Source organism: Myotis daubentonii, chromosome 18 (genome assembly GCF_963259705.1).
Source record: "Myotis daubentonii chromosome 18, mMyoDau2.1, whole genome shotgun sequence".
Taxonomy (NCBI): domain Eukaryota; kingdom Metazoa; phylum Chordata; class Mammalia; order Chiroptera; family Vespertilionidae; genus Myotis; species Myotis daubentonii.
Window position 1 is genome coordinate 42,710,793 of NC_081857.1, and position 27,967 is coordinate 42,738,759.

The 27,967-nt window shown below is 51.2% G+C and overlaps 1 protein-coding gene across 1 annotated transcript in view; it reads left to right on the top strand.

Moving 5' to 3' along the window:
* Positions 1 to 27,967, top strand: part of DPYD (dihydropyrimidine dehydrogenase) — a 347,122-nt gene that overhangs the window by 165,475 nt on the left and 153,680 nt on the right. Inside the window, exons 9-11 of the mRNA XM_059675719.1 lie at positions 14,017 to 14,124; positions 16,618 to 16,787; positions 21,977 to 22,187. Of these exons, the coding sequence (XP_059531702.1) occupies positions 14,017 to 14,124; positions 16,618 to 16,787; positions 21,977 to 22,187 (489 nt within the window). The remainder of the gene's footprint in view (positions 1 to 14,016; positions 14,125 to 16,617; positions 16,788 to 21,976; positions 22,188 to 27,967) is intronic.

Consider the following 27,967-nt stretch of genomic DNA (forward strand, 5'->3'; position numbering starts at 1 on the left):
AGGCTTTTATTTTTTTGTTGTTAATGCTCACGAAAAATTCAAATCTTGCATGAATTTTGGGATGCCCTATATTATTAACAAATCCTTCTAAAATCCATACATATGCCCAGCTGGTCTGGCTCAGAGGTTGAGCATCAACCCAGAAACCAGGAGGTCACCGGTTCGATTCCTGGTCAAGGGCACATGCCTGGGTTTGGGTTCAATCCCCAGTAGGGAGTGTGTAGGAGGCAGTTGATCAGTGATTTTCATCATTGATGTTTCTATCTCTCTCTCCCTCTTCCTTCCTCTCTCTGAAATCAATAAAAACATATTTTAAAAAAAATAAATGCACACGTATCACATAGATAGGTAAGTAGGCAGAGTGGATCCGCCTCATGGACTGTAGTCGTGAATGTGTGTGCACATGTAATACATCTCACCCCACACTCTCACAGTCTGCCCTCAGTTCACACCAGTTGGACCTCCCAAAGTTCTGTATGTAAGTTGGCATTTACAGTAGCATAGTTGTAGCAATTTAAAAAAAAAATCAGAGTCTAGTATTTTTCAGATATCTAACGGAAATGTTTTCAGTTCTCTAAAACTCCCCTGAAAGGCGAGTGTTCTCGAACTATCCCCCTGGCTCTGGCTCCCAGCCTCCGTCCCTGCATCCTGCCTGCTGTCCATGTGGGCAGGCTGGGCTCGGCCTCCTGCTGGTCCGCGTGGCTCTGGGCAGCTTCTGCTTGGACAACGGCATTTAGACTAGGTCTGACACTCACCATTTTTATTTTATTTTATTTTATTTTATTTTTACCATTTAAGAATGCAGCACAGTCCTGGTTTCTTTCTCATTGTGCCTCTGAATTTAGCATGGTCTTACCTACGGGAAAAAAATGAATGAATAATTTTATTACCTTCATAGAACAGCTCATTGAAACTGAAGAACATTGAGTGTATGTGGAACAAGGGATTGGACTGGACTGGCCCACTGGACAGGTTAAAATGTTACTGTCTTTTAAAATCAATATACGTTTTAACTGTCTGATTGATATTCATTTTAAGAGACAGAAAGGCCTGGGTGGCGTGGCTCTGTGGTTGAGCATCAGCCTATGAACCAGGAGGTCACAGTTCGATTTCTAGTCAGGGCACAGGCCCGGGTTACAGGCTCGGTCCCCAGTAGGGGGCGTGCAGGAGGCGGCCGACCCATGATTTTCCTCTCTCATTAATGTTCCTATCCCTCTCTCCCTTTTCCCTCCTCCCTCTCTAGAAGAGAGAGAAAGAGAGAAGGAATATCATTTTACCCTGATTAAAATTTGCATGGAGAAATGGGTTCCATTTCTGAGTAACCTCTGTTGGCTGAGGCAAAGTCATTGTTCCTAAACTAAAAACGCCAGAACGATTCCCACTTTCTATGTTTTCTCCTCAGACACTTTTCAAATCCATCGAGTTCTGGGCCACAGTCAATATTTTAAAGTCAAAGGGCCGCTTCATGGCCCCGTCGGTAAGCAGCCCGCACCCTGCTTCCGTGTGAGACCATCGTGTTGCCTCTGTCCGCAGGGGACCCAGGAGCAGGGAGGGTACCGGGGAGGAGGGAAGGGGCAGGTGCCTTCTCTCCTGGAGTGCCAGGTCGATTAAACCTCTCCGTCCCCGGACCAACCTATCATCTCCTTCAAGATGAACCCAGAAGCAGGAGTCGGCCTTTTTTGATTCGTGATCAGGAGATTAAAATTGATCACTGGCCACACCAGGGAGCCGGCCGCGGGACCACAGCTCGATGCCGTCAACTAGGACGGGGCTCGCCTCCTGTCCCCCAACTGTGCGCTTACAAGTTACAAGTAGGGTCGGTGCGGGGTCACCCGGGCTGCAGGGTCACCCGGGCTGTGTGACCTGGCCGTAGTTTGCTGGGTTTTTTTTTAAAGGGTAATGCCATGAGCCCAGATAGCCACGGGAACAGGTGTACGTTGAAATTTGACAAATGAAGATGTATACTTTCTCTTTTTTTGGAGCTGGCAAACCCCTTCACATGGAAATAATGAATGAAAATTTGATGGCTGATTTACCGTAGGTCCAATGACTTGCCGTGGAAGAAGGAAGAAGAACACTTTAATTATTACCTTTTCATCACAGGGAACTGATGGTAGGGCTGCCAATGTAGCTCTGGGCGTAGAGGAAGACCTTTCAGGAGGCATCAGGCAGATGAAAGCAGGCGTCGTTTACTTACCATCGTCGGAAAGCGGAGCGTAGGTGGGATGATGTGTGAATAATTACCTACTGCTCTTTAAAGCACGTTGGTGGTTTTTTTTTTTTCTTTCTTGTGAATAAAAAACGACTGTGTTAACATTCAGAACATTTAAAGTACCGCCGATCACTCTGTGCTGAATTTCAGAAGGTGAGGCTAAGCTCCTCCTTCCTCCTCCCGCGTAATGAAGATGCATATGCGCTCCTAAGTGTACATTTCGTGGCACGGAGGAAGGAATGTCTGTGAGAGCTCTTCCTGGATTAAATCTGGCTCTGGCGCTAATTTGCTCTGAGAGTTTCGAAAGCTTCTTTTCCTGCCTCAACCTCACCTGTCAATGAGTCCGTGGGTTGAGCATTATCCGTGCACCCCGAAAGGTTGCCGGTTCCGTTCCCGGCGGGGCACATGCCTGGGTCGTGGTTTTGAGCCCCAGTCAGGGCGTGTGTGGAAGTCACCCGATGGTGTTTCTCTCTCACGTTTCTATTTCTCTCCCTCGTTCAGGGCTTCAGTTTTGACAAAAATCTCAGCCTGTGGAAGAAGCCCTTCTAAAGTTTGAGTTGAATCAAGCAGGTATTGGAAGGAAGCGGTTTTCTTCCCGTGTGCCCCGCAGTCGGCATCTTAGTGAGTCCCCGTGTCCCCCTGCAGTTCCTGTAACGGGAAGAAGGTGAACACGTATCTCCAGGAAATCTAGACACACGGTTTCAAATGCTCTGCACAGCGTCCTCTGACGCACTAGCAACTTATTCAAAGTTTGCATCTTACTCATCAATGTCTTCACCACTGTCCTCACATAAACATCGTCATTGAAATGACCTCTCTGGGTGGCAGTGTTGCCCCGGGAGGAAACTGTGTTCACACGGAGGTCGTGGGCACGTCCTGTCATGTGTGCGAGGGGAGGTTCCCAGCGTCCCAGGTGGGGAGCGCAGGTGAGCGCTCCTGTCTCAGCCGCACCCTTGCAGCAGCCCGGCCATGGCCCCCAGCCCACCTTCCCGCTGCCTGCCGTCCACGCCACGCACACCCACTGACTCGCCCTTGTTGACCTTCAGAGCTGATCCTATCACCTCCCTGCAGGGTCTCCTCAGTGTGACATCCACAGTCCTCAGTGTGACCCGCAGGGCCCATGCGACCTGCCCACCTGTGCCCTCCTGTCTGCTCCCCTGACCACACCCCAGGTCCAGGGGCTTGAACTCTGACCCTGCCCTGCCTTTGCCCTTCCTTCCCCTTCTTCCACCGCTGGGAGGGCTCACCTTCAGGGACTCAGCGTGGGTGTGGCTGTCCGCAGGCCGTGTGCCCCGAGTTTGGCAGCTGGACTGGGCGTCCCTCTGTCAGAGAATGAACCTGCTGTTTCTGACTTTCTGATTACACATCCTGGGAGCTGTGCATCTGCGTTTCCCCAGCACCTAGTGTGTTAGCTAGCACATAGTAGGCACTCAATAAATATGAATGAAGAATCAGTGAAATAAAGTAAGCATCGAAGTTCCTATTCCCAACTGATTGTAATTATAATTTAAAATTCACAGCTGGGCTCTGGCTGGTGTGGCTCAGTGGGTTGGAGTGTCGACCCATATACCAAAAAGTTGCGGGTTCGATTCCCAGCCAGGGCACATACCTAGATTGCTTGTTTGATCCCTGGTTGGGGCGCATACGGGAAGCAACCTGTGGATGTTTCTTTCTCACATTGATGTTTCTCTCTCTCTCTTTCTCTCTTCCTCATCAATGTCCTCATCACTGTCTTCATCAATTTTATTCATCAATGTCTTCATCACTGTCTTCACGTAAACATCATAATTGAAATGAGTTCTCTTTGGGTGGCAGTGTTGCCCCAGGAAGGTAAACTGTGATTACCCTCTCCCTCTCTCTTCCTTCTCCTTTCACTAAAATCAATAAACATATTTAATCCTTGGGTAAGTATTAAAAAAAAAAATCACAGCTGGACCAAATCTAAAAGTGGAACATGATAAACTATATTTTTATTTGTCATTTTTTGGTAACGAAATTTCAGAACTAGATATGTTACAATTATACATCGACTCTGCCAGGTTTTATGTGCTCATATTTAAATAAATTTTAACTGGCACTAAGTTTAAATTATCTGTAGCTTTGTCATCGTTATGGTTGTTGTGGTGGTGTTTTATACTATAATCGTGTTAAACATCAAGGAAGGTACAAGTGTAAAAGTAATAGGATTTTTAAAAGTTTAAAATACATAAAAGCCAGCTCATTTATTAACATTTGTCATACGCCCGCCACTGGGCTAAGCAATTATCATATTATTGAGATATATTATCTCATGAATCTCCCTGTGAGGCAGGTTTTATAGATAAGGAAATGGAAACTTAAAATTTAAATAACTGATTATGCAAGGTTACGCAGCTGAGGCGCGGTGGAGTGGTGACGGGGACACAGGTGCGTCTGATGTCGAACCCGTGCCTCCCCTTCCCCCGGGCTAGCATCCGGAACATTCTTCCACAGACAGCGCCCGCTCCCGGTGAGTGACTGGCAGGTGTGGATAATTACCTCGCAGTGTGGCACTGGCGGCCACTCTCTCTGAACTTGGAATGGCGTCTGGATAAGAGGGACAGCGTGATGCATTTCATCTTGGCGAGTGTGATTCTTTAACCCACTCGTGAGGCACGGCTCTTCCGGAATGTACTGCAGGTCTGCCCCTCTGTGCACACACACAACGCATGCAGGTACAGAGACACCCGTTTCTTAGAGGCGTGGGTTCCTTGAAAAACCCAGGCCAGGTTCCAGCGCTGCTTCTAGGCAACCTACCTGTTTGGTGATGAGCACTCGGGTTCGAGAAGGTTGACCACGTGGCTCTGAAATTGTTGACCACGGCTGCCCATCGAGAATGTCTTTGGGAAAGTGACTACTTGGTGGAATTTTCTGAATTCCGAGAAAAGTATTCTCATTTCAAGACTCTTAACTCAGCAACAAGTCAATAATACTAAATACATTCCAAGAATATTTAAGCATGGGAATCATTTTTTTATTTCACTCACTAGAGGCCCGATGCACAAAATTCACGCAACACTAGGCCTTTCTTCCCCCGGCTGCCGGCGCTGGCTTCCCTCTCGCACACGGGACCCGGGCTCCCCTTGCAGCCCGGCTTCGTCCGGAAAGTCGTCCAGAAGGACATCTGGTCTAATTAGCATATGATGCTTTTATTGTTATAGATGTTTTTGAAGAAATCTATTAAGATACATTTTTCTGCTAAAATTTATAGAATTATAGTAGTGATTTAGAGTAAGGTGAATGGGCATAGAAGTGCATCACTTGACTCTAAGAGGAAAGTGCATAATTAAAATGAAATGACACTGAATTGTGAATATCATTTCAAGATGAAAGACCTATATGGTAGCATAACCAATATCTGATTGTGAGTTGCTTTTTCTACCTGTGAAATTAAGTAATTACAACAATATAGAGCTATGGTATGTTTACTTGTCCCAATACTAGTTCTGTAAAGAAAGACATTTTTGTAACTCTTCTATTTTTATTTTATGTTTTAAAATATATATTTTTATTGATTTCAGAGAGAAAGGGAGAGGGAGAGAGCGATAGAAACATCAGCGGTGAGAGAGAATTATGAGTCGGCTGCCTCCTGCACGCCCCTTACTGATGATCGAGCCCGCAACCCCGGCCTGTGCCCTGACCGGGAATCAAACCCTGACTTCCTGGTTCAGAGGTCGACGTTCAACCACTGAGCCCTCCGGTGGGACTAACTCCTCTATTTTTAAAGATGAGGAGACGGAGGTTTAACGTTTAGTAACTTGAGCATGAACTTGTAGAGAAAAGCTGATAAGCACCATCGTCGGAGTCCATTCGAGGTTGTCCGACCGTGACCCCAGGGCCTGTGCATTGACCCCCAGAGGTGCCTGGTGAGAATCCAGGGATGAGAGAGCAAAACCTAGCAACCAGGGGGTCTCCCAGCACAGGGGTGCCCGGTCTGGTGTGAAAGCTGCCCCTTGCTTCCTCGGACTCGCATCATCTCACTTTGCAGAGCCTGAGGCCAGAGGCCACGGGAGTAATCAGACCCACGGCCCACACCCTTGCCTTGCATGTCATCTCTCTTCGCACTCCAGGACTGTAGCTAAGAGCATGGCTTTCTAGGAACCCGTTTAAGTGCCTGACCTAAATACACGTGTTGTTAAAACATGATTGCCCAGCCCAGCCGGCGTGGCTCAGGGGCTGAGCATCAACCTGCGAACCAGGAGGTCACGGTTCGATTCCCGGTCAGGGCACAGGCCCAGGTTTCGGGCTGGATCCCCAGTCGGGGGTGTGCAGGAGGCGGCCGATCGAGGATTCTCTCATCATGGATGTGTCTGTATGTCTCTCCCTCTCCCTTCCTCTCTGGAATCCATAAAAACATATTTAAGTGCACATTACGTTAACAACGATGGCCTCAGATGGTTGATGTGCAGAATACTGGAGCCTCACAGCAGAGTTGTGGAAGCCAGGAGGACAATGGCACAGAGGGCGGGCGAGGGCCTGCAGTTAAGAATATATTTGAGTAAACAGTGGAGATGTATAATTTTTAAAAATACCTCTGAGGAAGCAGGGGGTCCGGCCCGATGAGCGTGTGGCGCATTTGCGGGCGATGAGCCCATCAGTAATACCTCCGAGATCCCATCCGCCCAGCGCCTCCCCCTGCCCGGGTGTGCGCTCGTGGTGGCCGCCGTAATGCCCTTCCCGCTGGGCCGTGCACAGGCCCTGCGTTTTGGTGGCGGGTGGAGGGTGTTCGGTTATGGATGGGGATGGAGATAAGTGTTTTAATTACTTTTTTAGTGTCTGTGCTTTTGTATCTGTGTCTCCTCTTCCCTTTTATGTCCTGCTGTTGAGATTATGGCCTCATCGCCACAGCAGGTGGCGGTGGCAAATTTGTTTTCTTTGCAAGCCTGGGAGATTTATTTTGTAATAGAACTGTTCCTTTTTCGTCTTTTATTATTAATGATTTCTTTACTTTGGCATATAGTATACGTACGGAGTCCTAAATACTCATCTCCTAGCGCCATCTAAGAATTCCAGTCGTTAAGGAAAAAACCTTTGCCCCAGGCGTATTGTTTGATTTTTATTTTATTTATTTTATTTTTTGGCTCCACAATGTGAGGATTAAAACGTAAGGAAATTGCTTCCTAGTAAAAGCCAGATGAAAATGAGAAACAGAGAAAAGAGGAGGGAGGGGAATGAAGAAAAGAGAAGCGTCCAAGGGGGAAATCATCCTGTACTAAATGATGCCAAGTAAATAGGTAGACGTTTCTGACAGTTACAGGAAAGAACGTTGATACAGCTTTACTAAAAGAGGGATTTACAAGATCTTACATTTATATTAAAATTAAAATTTAATTCTTAAAATAATTTCTGCTCATTATGACAATATTAGAATATTACAAAAGTGTAAAGAGAAATGCCTTATCTTTTTTTTTTTTTTTTAGCTCAAGGTTGAGCCATGTTGGTTGTTTTCTAGGCCCCTTTATATAGAAGGAACAATAGATCAGAAGGTTCCCGAGTATAGAAATGGTTTGTCAGGAAAGTAAAATACACTCAAGGGCATTCTGCCCATCTTGGAGTCCTTGGGCATCATTTTATTAATTAAAATGAAGTCTCTGTATTTTCCCCCAAATATGTAAAGGCAGTGAACATGATGAGACCAGAAAGGAAGAGCGAGTCACATCCTCACTTTGCCGCGTGGAATTGCGGGATGTTTTCTGAGAGGTAAACGAGCCTCCGGAATTGTAATGATGACACTCAGTGTATTCCATCCGTGTGACACTGGTTAACGCCCTTTTCTTAGCATGTTTGCATAGTGGTCACCTGGACGCGCCCCACATCGGGCCCTGAATTGCGTTCTCATACGAAGTTTCGTGAGCCCGTCTCATGGGCGTGATAGGACTTGCGCAGATTTTCTACAGGAAGTTACGAAAGGGACCTGACATACATTTTTGCCTTAACTCTGTGGGAATTATCATCTTTGGTTATTTTATTCCCTCCCTCGGGGCTTTTGAAGGAGGTATCGTACATCTTACAAATTCAATACAAAAAGAGGGCCTTCCTTCAGCACCTGTCAGATCTTCGAAACGGCCGAGTGCTCGGTACTTCTGTTGGTTCTGGACTTCACTTATCTGTTTCCTACAGAAAAATACCGTGTGTCATGGGGGAAATCATGGGTTGAGATGGTGACTCCCATTCGTAACATCTCCGTCTGGTTATGCGCTAACCAACTGCGTGCTACACGCCGTGAGTGCATGTGGTCACGCCGGGAGAGGAAGTCGGCGGCAGTTACACGGAACAGATGTATAACGGGGACTCGACCGGTCGATGGGATGAACGCTGTTGGACACGTGATCTGATTTCACCTGTGTTGCAGGGAATCGCTGCGTTCTTTCCGAATTCAGTCCGAACCTCAGGACTAAGCGTGCTGGCCTGCAGGGGGCAGCGGGGACAAGATGGGGAGTTTCATTGACAAAAGAAGCACAATAGGGCTCCATCGATCTCTTCCTAATCAATATATAGATCCTAGGAGTATGGCCCATCCGGCACTATTGTCCCTTGGAAATAAGACAGACGTCCTCTGGGTCACAGGGGTGATCTGTCCATGACCCGCTGTGCACTGTGCATGTTCGACCCTCAGGGGAGCGAGCTGCTCTCTGCTGGGACCCCAAGAGCCTGGGCTGGGTATAGGAGCAGTCAGCCTTTTCTAGATATTAATTAGATACATACATTAATAGATACGTACATCTATCATTTTATACCTACATTTACGCATCTTGTAAATACCCATTTAAAGGGCTGCCTGTGGTCCATCCCATGACTTTTGCCTCGGGCAGTGCTTCCTATGACTCTTCTCATGTGAGTCTTCACTTTCCATCACGTACATTTTGCCCACGACAGCAGCAATGACTGACATTTGAAGGCTGCTAGACTTACCGGACGGAGTGCTTCTGTGTGCACATCTCTTCCTGCGTTTCAGGACACCCCCTACACCAGGCAGGGCCGCCTTCCCTCCAGAACCAAGGAGTTGGAGCGTGAGGTGGTGCGTGACTTCGCCAAGCACAGCGGGAGAGGGGAGGTCCTGAGACAGACTCCCGGGTCGGTCTCTGAGGCAAGAGCTTGAACAACCCAGGAAACGTGAGAGGGCCTTCATCTTGCTGCTTGCCTGGTCCTGAGGCTCCTGCCTTTGATCGGACGCGGGTAGAGCACCCTTGTCTGGCCACAGCCTCTTAGCGAAGCCGAAGACGCCAAGTTTCCTGGGCTCCGCTGCCCACCTGCCCAGCACCGACCGCTTCGAGGCGTGACAACATCCACGGTGTGTATCCTGGATGAGATGCGCGTGGAAGGTACGGCTGTCCACACGTGTCCTCTCATTCCGTTGAACCAAGGCTTGTAGGGAGAGGATGCCAAGAAAAGGAAACGTTCACTTCACAGGCATTGTTCTCATTTCATTCTCCCACACACTCTGCCGGGGCGGCGGCTGCGGCGGCTGCTCCGGCGGAGTAATTGGCTTGCCCAAGGTCGCCGTAGAAGTAGAATTTTAATGCAGGAAGTCTGACCTCCGAGGCCTCCTTTTGATTCCATATTCGCTGGGTTACAAATAGTTATAGAAACACGGCAGTCGCAGGAAGGTATCTTTAAAAGATTAAGTGAACAGGAACAAAGAAGAGGAACGGTCACGGAGACGTCGCATTAGCAGAGGCGCAGGGGCGTAGCTGGGGACAAGCTCGTGTCCCGTGAGTTGGGTTCCCGAGCCTCTTTCATCTGCGATTTTAAGGTCTTCGGCCTGCACCACGGCCGGTCCCCAGTCCAGGCGGGGACCCCGAGGGCTGAGGCCACACGAAAGGACTTCTTCTTCAAGAAGAAGGTGAAATCCCAGACAGGAAAGTTCTTGGAAAAGTGAGAAACGCAGGGCACTCGCCACTGACTGCGTTTGGCTGTGCTCTGAGTGACCGTGAGGGGAGCCCCTGCCCAGTGGCTCTGTCTCCCCACATCTTCTTGTGGGACAGCACGGTTGAGCCTCGAGGACGTGCGCCCCAGGGAGGGCTCCGTGCCCCTGCTGCCAGCCCCGGCCTGCGGGGGCGCCCGAGCCCAGCTCTCATGCTGGGTGCAGTCCTCTCCACGCCCCCCCACCCCCCGCGCTCCCTGAGGCCCTCCCCGGCGGCAGGTCTGTGCGTCGCTGTCTCTCCCACGGTGGCTCCGCTGCCACTCACGTGGGTGCCTCCAAGAACGAGAGGCAGCGCTCCAGCACTCGCTCAGTTCAGTTACCACCGAGGAAGTGACCCAGTAAAGTAACACGCAGGTGTTCCGGAATCTGAGAGGGGCCCGCCGCCTCCTGGCAAGGCCACGGAGGCGCAGCCTGGAAAGCTCACTCCCTGTCCCTCCCTAGACGGGGCGTGCACAGCGTCTGTGCCGCCCTGTTCTTGCTCACTGAGTGCGCAGCTTAGCAACTTAACACGAGCACAAAGAATGTCCTGTGCACATCGCCATCCTTTTCTTTTTAATATATATTTTTATTGATTTCAGAGAGGAAAAGAGAGGGGAGAGAGAGAAAAACATCAATGATGAGAATCATTAACTGGCTACCTCCTGCACGCCCCACACTGGGGATCGAGCCCGCAACCTAGGCATGTGCCCTGACCGGAAATTGAACCATGACCTCCTGGTTCATAGGTTGATGCTCGGCCACTGAGCCACGCCAGCCGGGCCACACCACTGATCGTCCTTCTGTGGTTGTTGCAGAGGGGGAGGTGTTTGGGAAAGAAAGCAGAGATGCATATTTCAAAGAGCATCAAGCAGTGTGGGGTATTGAGTAGCCATTGAAATGGGTTTGTTCAGCCATTTATATTAATGAGCGTTTAAATGCAACAGATAGCAGCTGGTTTGGCTCAGTGGATAGAGTGTCGGCCTTCGGACCAAAGGGTCGCAGGTTCTATTCTGGTCAAGGGCACAGGCCCAGGGTTGCAGGCTCGATCCACAGTGGGGGGCGTGCAGGAGGCAGCCGATCAATGATTCTCTCTCATCACTGATGTTTCTCTCTCTCCCTCTCTCTTCCTCTCTGAAATCAGTAAAAATATATTTTAAATGCAACAAATATCATTTCAGGTGACTTCGCATGAATGAATAAAAGTCAGTGCTACTGAATAAAAAAATAGAAAAGAAAGTAACCAGCCAGTCACCAAGGGGATGCCCGCACAGAGGAGAACATTCCAGAAAGGGTTGTACCAGGGAGAAGAATCACAAAACAGAGCTACCGCCCCAGGCAGCAGCCAGCCTTCCTCTGCCCCCAGGCGGGAAGCTGGCCACGCACATTCTGGGCTGGATGCGTAGCCATAGGCGTAGGGCAGCACTGAATACTGGGTGTGAAATGGTTAGTTTATTTATTTATTTTTAATTATATTTCTAATGATTTCAGAGAGGAAGGGAGAGAGAAATAGAAACATCAGTGATGAGAGAGAATCGTGGATCGACTGCCTCCTGCACACCCCCTACTGGGGATCCAGCCCCCAACCTGGGCCTGTGCCCTGCCTGGGAATGGAACCGTGACCTCCTGGTTCACAGGTGAACGCTCAACCACTGAGCCACGCCGGCCGGCCGGAATGGTTGGTTTCGATCCCACTCGTCACGTAGCATCACATTATCTCGGGGCTTACTTCCCACCTTCCACGGGGAAAGGGCAGCGGCTGCCCAGGCTGGGCGCGGGCTTTGCTGCTCACCTGTCCCATGCCCTCAGCAGCCCCTTCCTCTCGCTGAGCCTCAGCTCCCTCGCACCTGGAATGTGGATCACGCTGTCAGTTGTGTGAAGAGTTTTATGAGAATTAAATAAATTTATGTGTTTTAAAAATCACGGGTAGGCCATGCGTTTGGGAACAGCACCTACAATGCATGATCAGTAAACGTTCCATTAGATTCTGTCACCTAAGCGACATGATGTTCATGTCTGTTCTTCTTGGAGAACGTGAAAGCGATCCTTTTCGGTCGTCCTCACGGAGGTGTTCCTTTGTGTAAGTGCTTCCTGAGACACCCGGGTCCCCGTTTCTGTGCCAGGGGAACAAAGAAACGACCTGGATTGCATAAAAGACAAGAAAAAACAGTCTCCACGCCGATCGGCTGCGTTTGTCAAGTCTGTGTCAGCTCCTCTTCATTCATAAACCTCCTTCTCCCCACTGGAAAGTGAATTAAGAAGTCATTTCAGGGTCTTTTTGAAATCATCGTGGTGTAGACACAGGCCTTATTTATTAATACGCCTCCTCCTCGCGGGAGAGCTGCCTTTGATCGATGGGTATTTGCAAGTTTCATTATCTTTCATCGTTCACTCTCAGAAGCTTCATTTTTCTTTCTTTGTAGCCCTTCATTTAATTTGCCAAAGTTTAGTACTTTACTCTGATTTAAGCTTTTTTCTTTCCTTGACATAAGATGTGAAATTTGAAAAAAAAAGAATGATAAAAATTCAGCTACTTCTGTCTCTATTTTTTTTTTTGCATTAACCATTTTTGCACATTAAAACTTTATTTGCATGTCTTAGTGCTTCCAGAGGATAAACTCAAAACTGTTTTTCTAGAGATTGAGCTCTAATCTGTGTGTCTATCAGACGAGTACAACAATCCATCTCTACCCTTGCCACGAAACCGAATTCTCTTAAATCCTTTGTGTATTAGAAGAGGGGAAACCAGACCACACTGTCTTAGTTCATAGTTTTTAAATTACTTAGTTAAGATTTTTGGTGCTTTTAAGGTGTTTATATTTTTTCTTATCCCAATTTTTTTAAAATATATTTTATTGATTTTTTTACAGAGAGGAAGGGAGAGGGGCAGAGAATTAGAAACATCGATCAGCTGCCTCCTGCACACTCCCTACTGGGGATGTGCCCGCAACCAAGGTACATGCCCTTGACCGGAATCGAACCTGGGACCCTTGAGTCCACAGGCCGACGCTCTAGCCACTGAGCCAAACCGGTTAGGGCACTTATCCCAATTTTTGTTGTTCTTTGTTTATGACTGTTGAAAATTTAATGTTCTTAAAGACATTTTATTTGTTAAAATATTCTCCTGGTGAATTATTTGCCTTTTAATTTGTTTACAATATTTTTAAATGCAGAAGTAGCTGAGTTTTTATGCTCAAATAAATTTTTTCTTTGATTGTTTGTCTTTTTAAAAAAAATATTTCCCATATTCAGGAACTAGTCAAATATGTACCGATAACTTTTTTTAGTTTTTATGATTAGTTTTTTATGTTTAGCACTTCAGTACATCAGCAGTTTATTTTCATTTATGCCATGAGGAAAGAATATAACCCGATCCCAGCCATTGTGGCTTGGTGTGGTGGTTGCGCATCAACCTGTGAACCAGGAGTTCATGGTTTGATTCCCGGTCAGGGCACAGGCCCAGGTTTCGGGCTCCATCCTCAGGGTGGGGTGTGCAGGAGGCAGCTGATCAATGATGCTCTCTCGTCATTGATGTTTCTATCTTTCTCTCCCTCTCCCTTCCTCTCTGAAATCAACAAAAAAATATTTTTAAAAAAGAATATAACCTGGTTGTTCCCTGGACTCTATATGCACGTGTGCGTCCATGCTTCCGTTGTGACTGTGTGTGTGAGGCGTGATGTCTGATGTGTGCCAGCTTTATATTAAAGCTCTCCTCTGAGGCCTGGTGCATCATATTAAGAGCATTCTTCCATGTGGATTTGCTTACAGATTTCTTCCCCTCTAAGAACCACCTGATTTTAGTGATGGCAGCCTTCCATGTGCTTAACTACCTGATAGGACACGTCTCTCCTCCTGCTAATGACATTTTATACATGTTTATCCTCAGGTTTGCCAGAACCCAACAAGGACCACATCTTCCAGGGCCTGACCCAGGACCAGGGCTTTTATACGTCCAAGGACTTTCTGCCTCTTGTCGCCAAAGGCAGCAAAGCAGGTAAAACACAGCGCCTTCCGTTCCTGACGGTCGGGTGGGTTACACACTGGTATTAAGTCCAGGCTCCGAGGATGTTCTGCCGCCGGATCCTTCATGACACCCACCTGAAGCCGGGGCGGGGGGCCGATGCCCCCGTTAGCCAGCGGCGACTGTGCGCCCTCAGGCAGGCGTCGCTGGAGGAGGCTCGCTCTTGCAGGCGTCTGAGCTGCCTCCCGAGACATTGCTTCCGAGTGAGAGAGTCGGAAACGAACCGTGGAAGATGTTCTTAGAAGGAGTGGCAGGGACTTTAGTTTGGATCCGAGCGCATTTAATCTTTTCATTTTGAAATTGGACAAACGGTTATACCCAAACAGGCGAGAAGATGGTCTCGCCTGAAGCAGTGAGCGGGTGAAGTGACAGGGAGACTCTGGACAGACACCCTGGGGCGTGGTGTCCATGTGGTCGCACGTCCTAAGCTCAGCAGCAGCCTGAAGCTTTGCTGTATCTGAGCTGCAGTCGTGTCCTAATGATAAAGAGGCTGAAATATATTCTCCAAAAACAAGTCCGAGCAACCCTTTAAACATGCACACTTTCTTCTGAAATATATTGTTATTGGTTTCAGAGAGGAAGGGAGAGGGAGAGAGAGAGAAACATCAATGATGAGAGAGAATCATGAATCGGCTGCCTACTTCACACCTTCTACTGGAGATCAAGCCCGCAACCCAGGCATGTGCCCTGACTGGGAATCGAACCGTGACCTCCTGGTTCATAGGTCGATGCTCAACCACTGAGCCACGCCGGCTGGGCCAGCATATATACTTTTAAAAGTCTATTCTGACATCGAATTGCATGTAGAAAAGATAAGAGCTTACATTTTCTCCAAACATTTTTTTAAAGCCACATCTTTTTCTATAGGTTATTTTATAGAAGTTTACCGCTAAAGATGTGTACCACCCCCTCCGCCTCCTTCCGCGCCAGCAGGATATACATGTGACAGAGATGCCTTCTAAGGAAGGTCATAGCACACGTGACCTCATTTGAGAATTGCAGGAGCCGGTTATGTAATCCCAGATACAGACTCTCCCAAGCAAATTGATTATTATGTTTATGACAATTATAGGCCCATGCTATCCAAGATGCCATTTCAAAAATTATAGTAATTTATCTTATCAGCAGTTGTATTTAATCCGATAATACGTACCACTCAAGACAGAGAGAGCACCTGCATTTTACCATTTTACACAAATTTTCATACGGACATCAAATCTTCATCCATATAGGTGCTCTTGAGAAATGCACACAAAAAATTCATTTCCCTTTAATGTTCACTTTTATTTAAAAAAAAAACAACAGAAAAATGGTCAACAGGAGAAAGTTTTATTTTAACTATTTAAGTAGTTTCAGAAACTCTTCAGTTACAGAAAGAACACTTATTCGCAGTATGTTACTTTTTAATGTTCCAAGTTTCCTGAATGGTAGTGTATAGCGGGGCTGTTTGCTGGAAGTCTTACAACATCATGGCTGAGTGACATACGCGCAGGACACGCTGTGGGTGATGGGCCCAGGTCGTGAGCAGCACTGCCTTTTCTTCTAAGGAAAATGAACGACACCACGTGAAAAATACAGGCCACCCCTTACCAAGGGAGCTCTCCTCGATTCCGGCTTGTTCGGACCTGTGCCCTCAAAACGCGTTGCAAGCTAGCCTTCTAGAACAGCGGTTCTCAACCTGTGGGTCGCGACCCCTTTGGGGGTCAAATGACCCTTTCACGGGGTCGCCTAAGACCATCAGAAAACACATATATAATTACATATTGTTTTTGTGATTCATCACTATGCTTTAATTATGTTCAATTTGTAATAATGAAAATACATCCTGCAAAAAAGATACTTACATGACGATTCATAACAGTAGCAACATTACAGTGATGAAGTAGCCACGAAAATAATTTTATGGTTGGGGGTCACCACAACACGAGGAGCTGTATGAAAGGGCCGCGGCGTTAGGAAGGTTGAGAACCACTGTTCGAGAAGGTAAGGGGAGGCTCAAGGTACTGACTATGAAATTACATATATGAGTATATGAGCCTTTTTAAACTTTTTAAATTCTACATATATATATATATGTTATACACACACACACTCACACACACATTTATTTTTATTGATTTCAGAGAGGAAGGGAGAGGGAGAGAGAGAGAGAAACATCCATGATGAGAGAGAATCATGGATCGGCTGCCTCCTGCACACCCCACTCTGGGGATCCAGCCCACAACCCGGGCCTGTGCCCCGACCTGGAGTCAAACCCTGACCTCCCGGTGCATAGGTCGACGCTCAGCCCCGAGCCGCCCGGCCGGGCTGTGAGAAAACAGCTCTGCAGCGAAGCAGAGACCTCGGTGGGGACATCCGTCCGCACGCTGCGCGCTGCCGTTTCCCGCGGCCTCGAGGACGCGCGTGCCCCGAGCTGTCCTGCGACAGCGGTTTCTCCCCCTAAAGGTCTTTCCTTCTGTCGCCCAGGAATGTGCGCCTGCCGCGCGCCCCTGCCGTCCATCCGGGGGGTCGTGATCGTGCTCGGGGCGGGGGACACGGCCTTCGACTGCGCCACCTCCGCCCTGCGCTGCGGGGCGCGACGCGTGTTCGTCGTCTTCCGGAAAGGCTTCGTCAACATCAGAGCCGTCCCCGAGGAGGTAAATGGAACCAGCCGTGGGGAAGGGGGGAAGGGGGGGGATGGGGGGCTTGTCAGGCAGCGGGTTTCGGGGGAGGAGACCTTCTTCCATGTGCCTGAGGTGGGGGAATGCAAGCGTGAGCGCTCCTGGGCGACGCCTGGTGTGTTTCTCACTCACACGGTCATGCAAAGATGACTCTGTAAGGACTCTGTCTGTATCCTCATCGGTACCCTTATCCTCAGCGTTCACAGCTTTGACACCTACCTCACTAGTCACACGAACCCCGGCTAAGCCCTCCGTGTCCCCCAGAGGTGCCCCCACACAATGCGTGGCTGCCAGGAGAGCGCTGTCCTTAGGGACGTTCAGAATTTTCCACGAGCCACCTGTGCTCGCCGCGAGCGGAGGGGCTGGCCGTACTGCCCGCTGGTTCTGCTGGGAAGACTGGACCACAGGCATGGCCGTGGATTTTTCACAGAGCTCCGTGCAGGCGTCTTCCGGAATTCACGGCTAGTTCCGACTTAGAAGCGCCGCCTCCTTCGAGTGACTGGTGACTAACGCGGGCAGGCGCCGCTGGGCTCACGCACCAGGGCCTCTCGGGTTTTCCTGCTGTGAGGGCAGGCGATGCCTCACGGAGGTGCTAGTTCTGCAAATGAGGACCCGAGGTCCTTAGAGAAAGATGATCGCTCACTGCACCCAAATCCTGCGATGAACTCGATTTGCGGGGGAATGCCCAAGCGTGTTTGGAGTCTCTCTACGAGGCAAGAATTATAACCGTAGCCCATAGGCGATCTGTCTGGTGGGGAGGGACCGCGGTGGCGATTAATCTTACGAGAACCTCAGAGGCACCGCCGGCTCCTGGCTGCACCTCACCGTTGCCGTCTTCTCTGCGCGGGGCTCCATCCAGTCCCCCTTTCGCAGCTGTGAGTTACTAGGAAGGCCAGCAGCAGCGAAGGCAGAGTCGCTGGGACCACGCCCAGCACCAGGCTGTCGCGCGCGCGCGCACACACACCACCGCTGGGTCCCCGTGGCCTTAGGGGATGGAGCTGGGAGGCGCCGCGCCCCCTTTCTCTAACACAGGGGTCCCCAGGCTCCCCTTTGCATCAGAACCACCTGGAGGCATTTGCAGCAGAGCGTGCCAGGCCCTGGTTCTGATTCAGTGGGTCTGCGTGGGCCCGAGAATGTGCATTGTGAGCGAGTGACCGGGTGGGCGGTCATGGCCGCTGCTGCTCTGCCTGCCACCCACGGGGGGCCCAGCTGCCTCACTGGAGCCCCCGCAGCGGCTGGGAGGGGCTCGCTCCCTGGTCCTTAGGACAGCAGCGTTCCTGCCGAATGGAGGTTTGATCCCAGGAGGACGGAGCATCCTCCCGGAGGGAGGGAACCCGGCCCCCTTGTGGCCACACACGCACGCTAAGTAGGATGCTGTGGACAGACTCTCCTCGGCCTGGTCCTGAGGGAGCCCGGCCCGTCGTGAGGGCCGTCTTCGCAGACGAGGGGAAATCTGCTAATAACCCCCCCAGGGCTTCCCGCACTCCGAACGCGGGAGATTACATTTCACAGGATAACAGAATCCCCCCAAACGCGGGTATTAAGAGCTGTAGCCAGATCAGACAGAACTTCCGGAACGCCCCCGGCCTGGGGGTCCCCTGGAAGAGGAGGAGGGCAGGACGCGGCCCTGCGGAGTGAGGGTGGGAGAGGGAGGCGGGGAAGGGCTTTGCAGTTCCCATTCGTCATCACCGAGAGGAGCATGGAACAAAACCGCTGTGATAGCTCAGCCCCACGCGCAGGGCAGGGTAAGAATCTACTGTTCAGTGTCCGACTGCCCCGGAGCAGCCAAACAGACAGGTCTTTAATCCGCCCTCATTCCCCCGGGCTGCCAGGCCTCTCCCGGCGCCCTGGGCTGCGCCCTTTCCGTTTGCGGAAATGGTAATGGTTTAAGGTGGGTATGTCTGCGTCCATATAGGTTAGCATTCAGAAGCTCAGCTGTTCTGATCACGAATGTTCCTTTACTCGTTTCAATAATAAAAACCACAGTACCAGATTGCCTGGTCTGTTACTCAGGAATATCTTCATCGGTTAAGGCAACTCTAAAATAATTAGCACATCTTTTTTAAAATACATTTTTATTGACTTCAGAGAGGATGAGAGAGGAAGGGAGCGATAGAAACATCAATGATGAGAGAGAAACATGGACCGGCTGCCTCCTGCACGCCCCACACTGGGGATCCAGCCCACAACCCGGGCCTGTGCCCTGACCGGGAATCGAACCGTGTCCTCCTGGTTCAGAGGTCGATGCTCAACCACTGAGCCACACCGGCCGGGCTGTGAGCACATCTTTCTGAGAAAGCCTGTGCCTTTCCCCTGCAACCTCTGGGCATACCAGGTGCCCCTCGGACATCATCCACATCGAGCGGGCCTGGCCGAGCTGCACTGAGGTTCTCCTCATCTGCATCGTGCTGGCTACACACACATTTCCCCACCAGCCACGGTGCCTTTCTGTCTTCACTTAATGATGAGGACTATGACGCTGGCACTATTTTTAGCCAATAACCTGTCTGAGCTGGCAAATTTCATTTTTCTTGGTAAGGACACTGCTCCTCATGGCTGCTTGCACATGCGGCACCTGCCGTGGAGCGGGGATCTGCAGGGAGCGTGATGGGAGGCCTGTCAGCAGGATGGGATTCTGCCTGCAAACACACACACACACACACACACACACACACACACAGAGACACACGCGCGCGCGCGCGCGCACACGGACACATGCATCGCCCCAAGGGCCCAGCGTTAATGAACGGTCCTCGGGGACTCCCTGGGACTAAGACAGGAAGTACGCCCGCCTTCAGTGCTTGATGATGACATGAATGTTAGGATTTTTAAAAGTATGTTTTTATTGATTTCAGAGAGCAAGGGGGAGGGAGAGAGAGAATCATCGATCGGCTGCCTCCTGCCCCACTGGGGATCCAGCCCGCAACCCGGCCTGTGCCCTGACCGGGAATCGTACCGTGACCTCCTGGTTCAGAGCTAGACGCTCAACCACTGAGCCACGCCGGGCCAGCATGTTAGAATTTAATGTACGCTGGCCTGGCTTTGCGTTCTGCTCGCTAGAGGTTAGGACCTGTGCTTCCCTGGCCTATATGCGACCTAACAGAGAACTGTCTCATGCTGGTAATTATGGTAAATTAAGTTGTGTCATCATTTCCACAGTGTGATGCCTGTAATATTAATCAGACCAAATCATCCCGTTGCATAAAGCTAATCATTAAAATGACGGCGTGCTGGAGCACTCTATTTTTAGGCCACTCGGTGTCGGCCACAGCGCCTCCGTGAACGTGGAGGTACATATCCAAGATCAGAAGAATTTTTCTCCACTTCCTCTCACGGTACGAAAATTAAGCAGCAGGTGGATTCATTGAACCTCAGAAATGGAACCTCCTGGCTGTTTCCTCCTGTGTTCCTCCGAGTTGTTACTGGTGGAGCCAAGGACGAGCGGTGTTTTCATTGGTTAGTGCACCCGCTGTCTGTCTGGAGGACAGGTGCCACCACACAAATGTAAATACGTGTACCATGGAGCCCGGCCGTGTTCTCAGTGGTGAGCGCGGCCTAGGAACCAGGAGGTCACGGTTCGATTCCCCGTCAGGGCACAGGCCCAGGTTGCGGGCTCGATCCCCAGTGGGGGGCGTGCAGGAGGCAGCCGATCCATGATTCTCTCTCACCACTGATGTTTCTGTCTCTCCTTTCCTCTCTGAAGTCAATAAAAATATATATTTAAAAAATATGCATGCCAGGGACACGCGTTCGTACAGAAAAGTCGCGAAGACGCTGAGCGCTCGTGGCCATGACAGAGGTTTTCAAAAGCTCTGACCCTGGTTTTCCATCCCCGTGTGGCTCAGGTCCTTCCTAGTTTGGAACCTCACGCACAGCCTCTTTGCCTCCCTTGTCAGGGTCCTACTGAGACTCCACCTGTCGGCCGGCCGCAGGGGAGGGCGAGAGCTGACCCAGCCCCCCTTACCCCCCTCCGGACGGTGTTTTCACCTGTTTGATGAAGAATTCTCCGCCTACTAGTTACGACCACACTGACAAAGGCCCGAATTCCCCCCCAAAAAAAAACAGTAAATAGGAAAATGTGTAGACAAGCTCTCATTTGCATTCTGTCCCATAAACTAGTGATGGGCGTGATAATCAACAGAAACGAGGGTGTCCCACCCCAGGCCGGAAGGGAAGAGGGGGAGCCGGACTTCAAGAGGGCGTGCCTTTGTCTTGTGATTCCACCATCACTGGCATCTCTTCCGAAGTGAGACGCACTCTCTCCTCGGGCCACGGAGTTCCTTTAGGCTTCGTTCTCCCACCCACCCTTCTGGTGCTGTGTCCTCGGCACAGAGGGCGCACCTGCGGGCTTGACTTTTCCTCCGGCTTGTATGTATGACCGGGTGATCGTCAGCAGGAGTGAAGAGAGGGTGCAACCTGCCGACGTGCGAGCAGCGGAGACCAGCTGCTCTGGTCGGGAACCTCACACGCACACGCCCCGTAGGGCAGGCACACAGCGCCTCCAGCCCGAGAAACACCCGGTATCACACGCACACGCCCCGTAGGGCAGCCACACAGCGCCTCCAGCCCGAGAAACACCCGGTATCAAACGCACACGCCCCGTAGGGCAGGCACACAGCGCCTCCAGCCCGAGAAACACCCGGTAGTGCCATCAGCGCTAAGCCCCACAGGGCAGCCCCCGTCAGGGCCCTCCCAGGCAGGGAGCTGGAAAATGGAAATAGCAGATAACCGAGTCTCAGCTTTGGCAACAGAAAAAAACTTCACGTTGCTTCATTCATTCATTCACTCATTCATTCTTCATTCATTGTTGTTGTTAATCCTCACTGTTGTTAATCAATGGAGGTTATTTTTTCACTGATTCTTAGAGTGGAAGGGAGAGGGAGAGACAGAGAAACATCAGTGTGAGAGAGACACATCGATTGGTTGCCTCCTGCATATGCCCCAACCAGGGCCAGGGATCCAGCTTGCAACCAAGGTACGTGCCCTTGACCAGAATCGACCCTTCAGTCCATAGGCCGATGCTCTGTCCACTGAGCCGAACGGGTTAGGGCTCGTGTTGATTTGAAGGGCACCCGCGCTAGGCGGCACCATGTGAGTGACAACTCAGGTGTGCCGTGGAGAAGAAGCATGCTCACGGCGCTTTCCCTCTGTCCTGCTTCCTCTAGATGGAGCTGGCGAAGGAAGAGAAGTGTGAATTCTTGCCCTTCCTGTCCCCGCGGAAGGTCCTGGTCAAAGGCGGGAAGATTGTGGGCATGCAGTTCGTGCGGACGGAGCAGGACGAGGCCGGGGCCTGGCGGGAGGACGAGGAGCAGCGGGTGCAGCTGAAAGCCGACGTGGTCATCAGCGCCTTCGGGTCGGTCCTGAGCGACCCTCAAGGTACAGAGGCGGGAGTGGACGCGGGCTGGGCCGTGGTCTCTTCTTATGGCGCCGCCCTGGCTCCCAGCTTCTTTCCGGGGGTTGTGGTTGTTTATTTTTTTACTCAAACATTTATTTCCTTCTTCTGGTAGAGAATGCAAGAAATCTTGATTTAAGAGGCTTAGAAATAGCATTTAATGCTTATTATACAGGATTACTTTTAGAGGGGGGATTGGAAAAGAACATTCATCTTCCATTTAAGCCGATAATCAAAATACATGTTTTATTTTGTTCAAATGTTTGCCTTATTTGTTCTGTAAGAATGGCTTTCTCACCCATCTGGCATGGTTCAGTGGTTGAACGTCTACCCCTGAACCAGGAGGTCACAGTTTGATTCCCGGTCAGGGCACAGGCCCGGGTTGTAGGCTCCATCCCCAGTGTGGGTCGTGCAGGAGGCAGCTGATCCATGATTCCCTCTCATCATGGATGCTTCTCCCTCTCCCTTCCTCTTTCTAAAATCAATAATGAAAAACAAAACATTTTTAAGTAATAAAAGAAAATAAGGAATGGCTTTCTCTTCAGTTAGACCTGGAGTAAGGCAGTGCGACAGAGCTGTTGTAAGAGCCAGTCTTCAGTGATTCCCATCACAGGGGGTCTGATAAGTGGGCAGAAACAGAATCTATGGGGAGCACCGTCCCCCTGTCCAGCCACCACTAGAAGCTTCCAGTTAGGAAGTTTGAACTCGCTCTTTCCTCTGGATGGACACACCGACCGCGGAGGGAGGAGAAAGGCTCTCACGTGGGGACGAGGGAGGCAGTGCGGTTGTAGCGTCCAGCCGAAGGGGAGCGGCCGGGAGAGACCTTCCGTGCCATGTTTCCCACACACAGTGTGTCTGCGGCCACGGACCATGGAAGCTCCCGCCCTTTGCGGATCCTTCACCTTCTGACACACACTGTGGAAATGACAGTTAACTCTCTTATTTACGGAAAGGATCATAAAAGAAAAGCGTTTCTCTCCATCAGAGATTCATTAAGAACAATAACCGCCCTTGCCAGTTTGGCTCGGTGGGTAGAGCATTGGCCTGCGGAATGGGCCCAGGTTCAATTCCAGTCATGGGCACATGCCTGGGTGCAGGCTCGATCCCCCCACTCGCGGTGTGCAAAAGGCAGCCAATCACTGGTTCTCTCTCATCATGGATGTTTCTCTTTCTCTCCCTTTCCCTTCCTCTCTGAAATCACTAAAGAGATATCAAAAATCTGAATAAAAGTTATTTAAAAAAATAACGACAACCAAAAACACGCTAGCTCTGTCTGTGACTTCCTGCTCTCACTGAGCTGAAAGACACTAGTTTCTGAGGCGGAAGAGACACTTGCATGCAAATGTGTGAAACAGATAAGGGAGACGCGCGAACAGGCCTCGGGGTAGCGGATCTGCAAGACATCACGCATCTCGGTATCTGGAAACTTCCAGATGCTTAATGTCCTCAAGATGGATGTCTTCAAGTAGCTGGACGATGGCCTGGGCTGTCACTTCTCGTCTGGATGTCTCTGTGACACGTAGGCACCGTCACGGCGTGGTTTGTTTATTCCTTAACTGGGTTCGGGGAAAAGAGCGAGAGCAACGAGTGCGTTGCATTCTGTTCTCCAGAAACTCAGCCGCTGCTTCCTGCTCCGCACATCACCCAAACCAGAGCGAAAGCTGAGTCGGGTTCAACCGGCGAGTCTCTCGCCGGCTCTCCTGTCAGTCATTTAGCTCCCCCGTGTTCTTGCCTCCTCCCTTACCGGTTCCTTCCCCAAGCCCACGGCTGGTGGAGGCGAGGCCCCTCCCTGCACAGGGCTGTGCGCTCACTAACCTCCGAGGTCCTGCCGCCCCAGGCACGGAGCTGGGTTCTGAGGATGAGGCCGCGAAGAGGCAGATGCGAGCCTGGCCTCCAGGAATGGATGGACGGGAGACGCCCGTTTCAGTGGATGGTGCCCGGGGCAGTTACATGCTGGGGAAGCGCCCAGCACAGTCGGGGCGTCCAGGGAGGCCTTGGAGGAAGCAGGTTGGCACTGAGCTCGGAGGAGGCGGGGTAGCCAGGTGGAGAGGGGGTGGAGGCAGGAGCAGCAGGGAAATTATGCAACTTGCTCAGCACACTGTTAGATTCAGCAGGCATTTTGCAGTCACTTTAAAAGCTCTATTAGGAAAAAAAAAAGCCTGTCTTTAGAAAGTTGTCAACAGCCTCCTTAATTCATGCGTGCTCTCCTCTTTGTAAATGAAGAGCTGCACTTTCCATCTCGTTGCTGAAATGGACCTTTTCAGTGGGGGTTTCTGCTATTCATTGTCTCCCTCTGCATCGTGCAGTGGGTGTTTCGTAGTGTCCGGCGAGGTGATGGGCACAGGCCCGGGGAGACGAGATGAGGGAGCATGAGAGTCTGTGCCCATCAGGGCCTCAGAGGCTCATGGGAGAAGCAGGCGTGGAAATGCACACGTTGCCACATGGTGTGCTAATCACAGGGCACATCTGGACTGGGTTTCACAGATGGAGTAGGAGTTTCTCTCCCAGCAGGAATGTCACGCCCAAAAGTCTGAGCTGACACCCGGCCCCGTGCGAGCCGAGGTGAGGAGTTCTGTGCAGCTGGATCAGATGCTGGGAGGTCAGACCGGGCGGAATGTGTGGAGGGGTGCAGGGGCAGGAGATGCGGCCACACCTGTGTGTGGGCTCCAGGGACCTGCGTGCTAAGCTGGGGGTTTGAGTTACGCCCACTAGGTGGCCAGGGGGCCAGTGGGGAGGTTGGACTATGGGAGAGGTTTTTCGTGTTCACGAGAACATTGTGGTAGGCGGTGGGTTTTCCTTCTCTGCTTGGGTGTCGAGCCTTTCGAAAGGGTCTTCCAGTCGTCGGAGATCAGAAACCAGGCAGCACCTTCGAGGTGGTTCACCTCAGAGGTCAAGTGCGGCTTGCAGTGCTGACCCAGGTGGAACCACTCCGCCACTCACAGGTGTGACCAGCCTGTGCTCAGGTGGGCAGCTCCAGGCCACGGCAGGAGAAGGGTGTGCTGTGTACACCTGGTCTCTCCTTCCAGCGTCACACACTGGCCTTGCTCAATTCTGCTCTTTTTTTTTTTTTTCGTTTTTTATTGATTTCAGAGAGGAAGGGAGAGGGAGAGAGAGAAACATCGATGATGAGAGAGAATCATGGATCAGCTGCCTCCTGCACGTCCCCTACTGGAGATGGAGCCCGCAATCCAGGCCTGTGCCCTGACCGGGAATCGAACCCCCTGGTTCACAGGTTGATGCTCAACCACTGAGCACTGCCGGCCGGGCACTCATCTCTGCTCTTTGAGGGAAGGTGAGTAGGATGCGGAGAGCCAGCCTGAGTGAGATACCAGTGCTGCCCCCTGGAGGGAGACCCGGGCGTGGACCCGGCATGTTGCTCTGCGTGTGCTGGAAGAGATGCCTGGGATAAGACAGAAATGGCATCCATGAACCCTGTGAAAAGACTGGTTTTGCCAGTTGTTCACTGCCATGCGTCCAAAACAGAAACCATCCCACAGCCAAAATATTTTGAATTTAATTGCGTCTATAGACGCTTACAGCGTACAAAGGGTTAAGGGGCTCCTGGTGAAGGTTGAGATTCAGGCAGAGGAGGGAAAACTACGGAAGAACATTCAGAATGAAGACACACTCCGGATGTAGGAGACTCGGGACTGGGTCCTTGGTGTGGTCAGAGGTGGACGGAGTGTCTGGGGCGGGGTCTGGGTAGATGTCCCTGTGCAGGTGGAACTCACCGAGGCAGCAGGGAGCCAGGTTGGAGGGAGGGGGCGATGCGCTGCACGGGGATTGGCCGGTCCATTCAACAGCCGAACCGGGCCAGAACTCAGGAGACAGGGGAGGGTCGGAAGCAGACACTGGGAAGCTTTCCCAGCCGCTTCTGTCTTTCCGCTGCCGCAGCCTGGCGCCTCCAGCAGTGGCTGTCCATTCAGTCGATGAGTGAAAGCCGTTATCCCCTGAGTTTTTAAACAACTTCCTACAAGTATGAGAAGTGGGGCCTTTCTTCTGGACACCCAGGAGCCCGCCCCCCATGGCGTGCCGGGAGGAGTCACCCCGGCTCCTGCCGCCCCTCGATGGGCGGTGCCTTGCGGAGAACACGCATCCCGGATGGACGGGGTGGCCGGCGGCTCTGCAGCCCCGTGGGCTCCCGTCCCATGTTATGACGCCCGAGGAGTAAAACGTGCATGAACCCCGTGTATCGGCCGCCCCACGTTGAGAATGAACCCTTTCCAGCCCTTTCTGTATGCTGCCTCGCTTCTCACTACGTGTGGGGCAAGAACCGTTCCAGGAAGCCAGTAGGAAGACTGTCCATATGTTCTCCAAGAGTGTCCTAAAGATCGGATTCTTGTTTCTGGCTGGAAGACGTGTCGCCTTCCTGTCACAAAATGCCCTGCGCAGCGTGAGGTGAGGTGGCGGAGTCCAGCCACGTCCCCGCCCCTCTGCAGAATCACCACCCACAGGAAGGGTCTCTTCGCAGAGCTGCTCTTTGAAGCTACTTGGAAAGCGGGGAGACGATGAGGAGGGAGGTCCTACTGGTAACAGTGTTGAAAGTGAGTTGGGCCCTAGCTGGGGTGGCTCAGTGGATAGAGCGTTGGCCCGGGAACCGACGGGCCCGGGGTTCGATTCCCGTCAAGAGCACATGCCCGGGTTGCGGGCTTGATCCCCAGAAGGAGGTGCGCAGGAGGCAGCCCCTCAGTGATTCTCTCTCATCATTGATGTTTCTAGCTCTCCCTCCCTCTCCTCTCCTCTCTGAAATCAATACAAATATTAAAAAAAAAAGAAAGTGAGTTGGCATCAACAGCACATCACTTACAAGTCCCCGGACGTCCCCCGAGCACAGCATGCTGTTTCTGTAATTACTTTTCCTCCCTCTGTTGGCTGCGCGGGCACAGGTGTGTTTCCCCCAGTGGATGGCTCTGCGCCGAGCCTTCCCTTATCTTTGCTTTTCAGATCTCACCGGCGGTTGGTAGCATGTGCATTCTTGCGGGGAGACGGCGGGTGGAACCGTCCTTTTCCCATCAAATCCAAGATTACATACCAGCAGCAGAGCAGCGGCGTGTTCTAGGAGTGGCTGGGGAGAGGGTAGGGAATGGAAACAGAGGTCGCATCCTTGTCGCAGAGAAGAGAAGTCAGAGCCGACGTTGCTCAGCCTGGAGGGGGCGGCGTGGGTGTCCTGGGCTCTGCTGCCCACGGCCCATCACCTGTCTCTCCCAGACGTGAGTTAGCCGACAGTGCAGCCGGAACCTGTTGTTCCTGCGATGTCAAAGCAAGGCACAGAGCCTGGGAAGACACTACAGGCACGGCGTGGATTGTAGGCTGATGTCCAGGAATGAGGGTTTTTATGTGTGTGGCACATTCTTTTTGTTAATTGTTCGCGTTTGTGTTCTTGGCCCCAAGCACAAGATAAATGAACCCTGTGCCTGCTTAGGGTGGTCTTGGGTTGCATTCGACATTGACCGCCGTAGATGGCTGTTATAACTGTGTAAGTTGAGAAATTACATTGAATCCTACGGAACATCTATCCCCAACATATGGAAGCTACCCAACACCAGTGTCAGGCATGTGCCCAGGCAATGTGCTGGGCATCCCTGCTCGCTGACACCCAGGGAGGTGCCCCAGCTTCATGGGGTCTCGTGCTCTCCGGGGCCAGCCTTCTCCCTGTGCTCGCCATACGCCTGCTGCTGTTTAAAATGCGTCTTTATTGTGGAAAGCATTACAGAGGCCCCTTAATTCCCCAGTGACCCCTCCTAGCCCCGCCCCTGGCCTTCAG